The sequence below is a fragment of the Scardinius erythrophthalmus genome, assembly GCF_964197995.2.
Source record: "Scardinius erythrophthalmus genome assembly, chromosome: 11".
NCBI lineage: Eukaryota > Metazoa > Chordata > Actinopteri > Cypriniformes > Leuciscidae > Scardinius > Scardinius erythrophthalmus.
Window position 1 is genome coordinate 24,310,972 of NC_138231.1, and position 4,851 is coordinate 24,315,822.

Sequence of the window (4,851 nt, forward strand, 5' to 3'; positions counted from 1 at the left end):
GAAAATATATAAACGAACTCTGCTATGTAATGCTTCATATAGGCTAATGAAATTCTTTAAGGGTACATAAAATAATTGATAAGGTAAATTAAAATTAGAAATGTTGCGTTAGATTAAACATCACAAGAATCACAATCCCATTCTATACACACCTGCAAAAAAGTAAAATAATAGAGAGGAATTAGAAATGTAGCAAAGAATGAGGTATTTATGCAACAGTTAAAAACTCATCTGTGTCGCATGACAGTAACTGGATTTCAGGCACATTCGACTGCAGTGACATACTGTTTACAGTGCGGTCTAAAGGTCTGAGACCATAATGGATATCTGGGATTTTTTTTTTTTTTTTTTTTTTTTTTTTTTTGTCATTCAAATCTGAAAATAAAGATGTAAGAAAAAAAAAGATTTTCACTCAAATTGTTATGCTGATAACAATTTATTATGAAAAATATATTATGATGCAAATAGCAGCAATAATGCAAAATAGCAGCATTTTCAATTTCACCAGTGGTCTCAGATTTTTGGACCTCAGTAGTGATGATATCAAGACTATTTAAGCAAAACGTGGTTCATTGGCACCAGAGGTCACGTTAACCGTCATTGACGTAAGTTTTTTTTTTTTTTATCAGTGATGGAAAAATCTGAAAGCCGTCCGTCATTTTTACAGATTTAAGGCCCTTGCAGAATTTTCGCACGCTAAAATATACGACCTCACGTTATGTCAATCACGCTTGCACACTGTCTCCGAAACTTTCGTCCGTCATAAAAAAAATCCGATCAGGTTCGTTTTTCGCATCCGTAGCAAGCATTTTGAATGGTGTATTGACAATTACAGAGCCACCGAATCACGAATATTCACGAATACGAAAAAACGCATCCGAAAATTTCGGACTCTGCGCAAGGACCTTTAGGCCTACACTGAGGCTGATGTATTGGAACATGTAGCTAACTGTAATTCTCACCTCTGTACACTTGGTGGAGTGCGCTCTTAGCCTACTGACTATCAAGTTAATGGTCAACGAATTACTTTTCTGACATGATTGTTTACAGTCTTTCTGTGGAAACCAATTCTTAATGCGCATGTGACCGCCATCAGCGTTTCTCACAGGTTCGCGTTTAAAGTCTGTGTAGAGAGAATGGTGTCGTCATAGCGGCCCCAAATTTAATAACAAATGATCGTTGCGATGGAAGCGAATCAATCAAAACTAACTTTAGCTGGAAAATAACTTTATTAAAGAACCGCTATAAAGCCAAAACCATCTCTGTTACCTGAAAATACGTTTATCTCTGTAAAGCTGTTTTGAAACAATCTACATTGTTAAAAGCGCTATATAAATGAAGATGACTTGACTTGACTTGGTTGAAACACTGATTGAGTGATTATGAGAGATAGGCCTACGAATTTCGGTAAGTTTGACTGCATATTTCAACATATATTTGTTTGATGTTCATGCATGTTTATTTCGTTCTGTAACGTAGTGAAGAGAAAGGAATTGATCGCGTTCACACACGCTCAGCTTCGCTTGAACTCAGGAGCTACAGTGATCCCTCACGTCACATTAAAGAGCGCCAAAACGGTATTTATTGTTTGAATTTTGTGATAAAATACAGAATTTGAAAGCTGAGACTTTGTTTCATATCAAAAGTAACAAAGCACAAAGATTATTGTGATTTGTTGGACAAGCATTCATGATGAAACCTGAAAAGTGACCTATAAGGTCTGTGCTCAACTTTCTCTTCATAAATAAATAAATGCATAATTTGTCCTGTAAGTTTGTGAATAAAAATGAAAATGTGGACAAAACAGAGCCTATTAAGTGGCTTTTTATCATTAAAATATGAAAATTAAAATGACAGGTAATAATTGATGGAATTTTTACAACCATGTCCTCAAAATGAATACGGAAGTCTAACGTGACCTCTGATTGCCACATAATGACATCTGTTCAAATTCATTGTCACTCTCAGCCTTTGCATCAGTTTCTAAAGCATTCTCTACATGCGAATCAAACACAAAGAACAGTATGTAGCCTATACTTATACTGTATGTGAGATTGAAATGAAAAGCAGTGGCGTCTCTCTGGAGATATTAGGAGCCCTTGACCATCGTTATGACAGAAACAGCAGAGACAATGACACTTAGCATTAGCTTCACTCATATATTGTACATTATATTGCACATTGCCACTGACTCTTTGAAAATACATTCAATGACTTGACTGTTAGTGAAAACAGCATAGCAATCAGAAAATAATGTGGATGGTTTGACCGAATTGAGACGTAGACCAAAGGTGTAATTGTTGCCCAGCGGGGGAGTCTGAAGCCACCGCTGAGATTTCCGACACCTTGGTTCTACTTTTCGACAAAAGTGTGAACAGTGTGTTACTGCGTCCTGTTTGCCCTAGAACAGGACCAACTGCACTTCCTGCAGGCATGACACACTGGCGCACAGCATCATGATGATTGGGTGCAAGCCCCCATTACCCTTCTAGCAAGAGTACGAGAGAGGGAAGGAAAGCTTATGTGTGTGTGTGTGTGTGTGTGTGTGTGTGTGTGTGTGTGTGTGTGTGTGTCTGCTCGCAATAAATGAGCAGCGTGCACCCATCCGTAGCAAACCTAATGGAAAAGCAAAGAGCATCATTACCTCAACTGATCTCTGCTGCTGTGCCCCCCCCCCCCCATTCTTTGAAAAATATGGACTGGACATTTCAAAATCCCTTTTCTGAAGGACACGCACCATTTAATGGACAGCTGATGTTGTGAACATCCTCAGGTGCAAGCTTGATTATCTGTTTGCAGCATTATTAACAGCATTATCTACAAACAGCATGCACATACTGCCTAATTAATCATCTACAAGCTTCTGAATTAAAACTTGCTTATCACACATGGTTCTAGCCACCAAAAGGCTGATAAAATTGACTCTCGAGAGTTTGCGTTTTACTTTGACATGGTAATGAAATGATAGGGCAACAATAACTGTATTTGTTCAAACCTTTAGTAAGCAAATGCACCTTCAGAACTGTCCTTGCATTAGTATCTTCATGATACTTTTCTTATGTTGCATTTTTATGATGCGTCACTATTTGGCCCCCCTTTTTACTTGCCGTTGCAGTTAAAACCATGTACCCGAAGATTCACAATCCTTAGTTTGTCTGTTCCGGGGGCTTTGGAAATACCTCCAGTGTTTCGCTTGCTGTAAGCGAAAGCACAGATGAGAAGGGTTGATAACGGCATCAAAGTCATTATTCCTCCTGCTGCTCCACTGCTTTTCCCCTCCTCTTTTCGCCGCTCACAAAGAAAGGCAGCCTGAGAATCAAGAACGCCCTAAATACTCATGCTCCTGGAGTCGATGACAGTTGTTTACACGTAGTCGTGCAGACTATAGACGGCCTTGGGATCTTGAATTCGGGTTCGAGATGGAGACTGGTACTGCTTGTCCTTCTCCAGGATCAATCTGTCCGGCACCGACTTCTCTTGCTGACGATCGTCCGCTTGTAGCTTTTCTTGGAGTCGATGCGACTGCTCTCGTTCCGGCGGTTCAGTCTGACTCTGTTGTTCGCAGTGCTGCTGTTTCTGTTGGTCACGGCTCGGCTGCTCCTGGCGCAGCTTCTGCTGTTTTGGCTTGTCTGGGTGGGACGAGCCCGAATCCAATGTACCGCCTCTCCTTCCAGGACACGATAAGCAGAAGATCACGCCTGCAGCTAAAAGGAATCCTGCCGAGACGAACGCCACGTACACCGCTGCCCCTGGCTCGTACTTGCTGCTCTTGGGCACTTTGGAGTCCATAAACGTAGTGATGACCTCATTGGTGAACCAGGATGCGGGCACCAGACACAGGACCCCTGCTACGATGAAACAAGCCCCTGCGGAAATAGCCGTGTGTCCCTTAGAGCGATAACTGCCACCCCATCGAGTACATTTCAGCCCTAGGGCGGCCAAGCAGAGTCCCATTGTCGCCATCATGCAGGAGAGCACCATAGTGGTGCGTGCGGTCTGAAGATAAGCCGGCAATGCCAGGACCGAGTACTTAAGCGAGCAGCTGAAGACTCCGGTGCTGTACCAGGTGCAGTCCATCCACAGTCCCTGCATCTGCGAGATGGCAGTCATGATATTGTTGCCCACATCCGCACTCACCTTCCAGTTGGGTAGCAGTGTGGCCACCGTGGCACTCAGGACCCCCAGTAACGCCAGAATGAAGGCAAACATCTGCATAGTGGAGGACGGCATCATCGGTCCCGGACTTTTGGTTCCCTTCCCCCTGCGGCCGTCCCTCTCACCTTGCGGTGGCCCTCGTTGTTCTGCGTTTCCCTATCAGCCCGGCGCAGGAGCTGACAGCAGATAATTCCTCCGCACCGGCTCCGCTAGGCTGCGATAAAAACGGAATGAGAATTGAACTGAGCGAACAAGCGTGACGGTCTGACAGATGAGGCACGGGGTCTGATGAGTGGAAGGGAAAGCTGCAATTTTTTGTCCCACCCTATCCTTATTTGGGACATTTATGTTTTAAGTGAACCAGTGAGCGTTTTTGGGGGAAGTGACTGTAGTGTGTGTTGAAAGGCTAATTGTTTTTTGACTTCACTGCTGCAGAAACACCCTTTGGCATGGGTTATGCTGTTACAAGAATACATAAAAATGGCACATGACCGCTGTGAGGTAGAAATTTAGCCAATTATCTGGGCAGGGGTGGCTGTTTTGTTGGAGTTAATTGATTTTTTCCCTTATCTGTGCAAACCATTTGACAGCTTGGAAATTAGAAAGGGAATGAAAATTACCCTTATCTTTTGTTGTCCTTGAATCTCATGAATTGATCAAGACAAGTGCATTGTGAGAGTACGTTCTGTTTCATGT

General features: G+C 42.6%; 1 protein-coding gene across 1 annotated transcript; it reads right to left on the bottom strand.

Annotated features, from left to right (window-relative positions):
- Positions 1–3,275: 3,275 nt before the first annotated feature.
- cldn20 (claudin 20) lies at positions 3,276–4,233 on the bottom strand (the record flags this gene model as incomplete). Its single annotated transcript, XM_081378576.1, has 1 exon — positions 3,276–4,233. The coding sequence occupies one exon, from the start codon at positions 4,231–4,233 to the stop codon at positions 3,364–3,366; it is 870 nt and encodes a 289-aa protein (XP_081234702.1). The 3' UTR covers positions 3,276–3,363.
- Between the last annotated feature and the right edge of the window lie 618 nt (positions 4,234–4,851).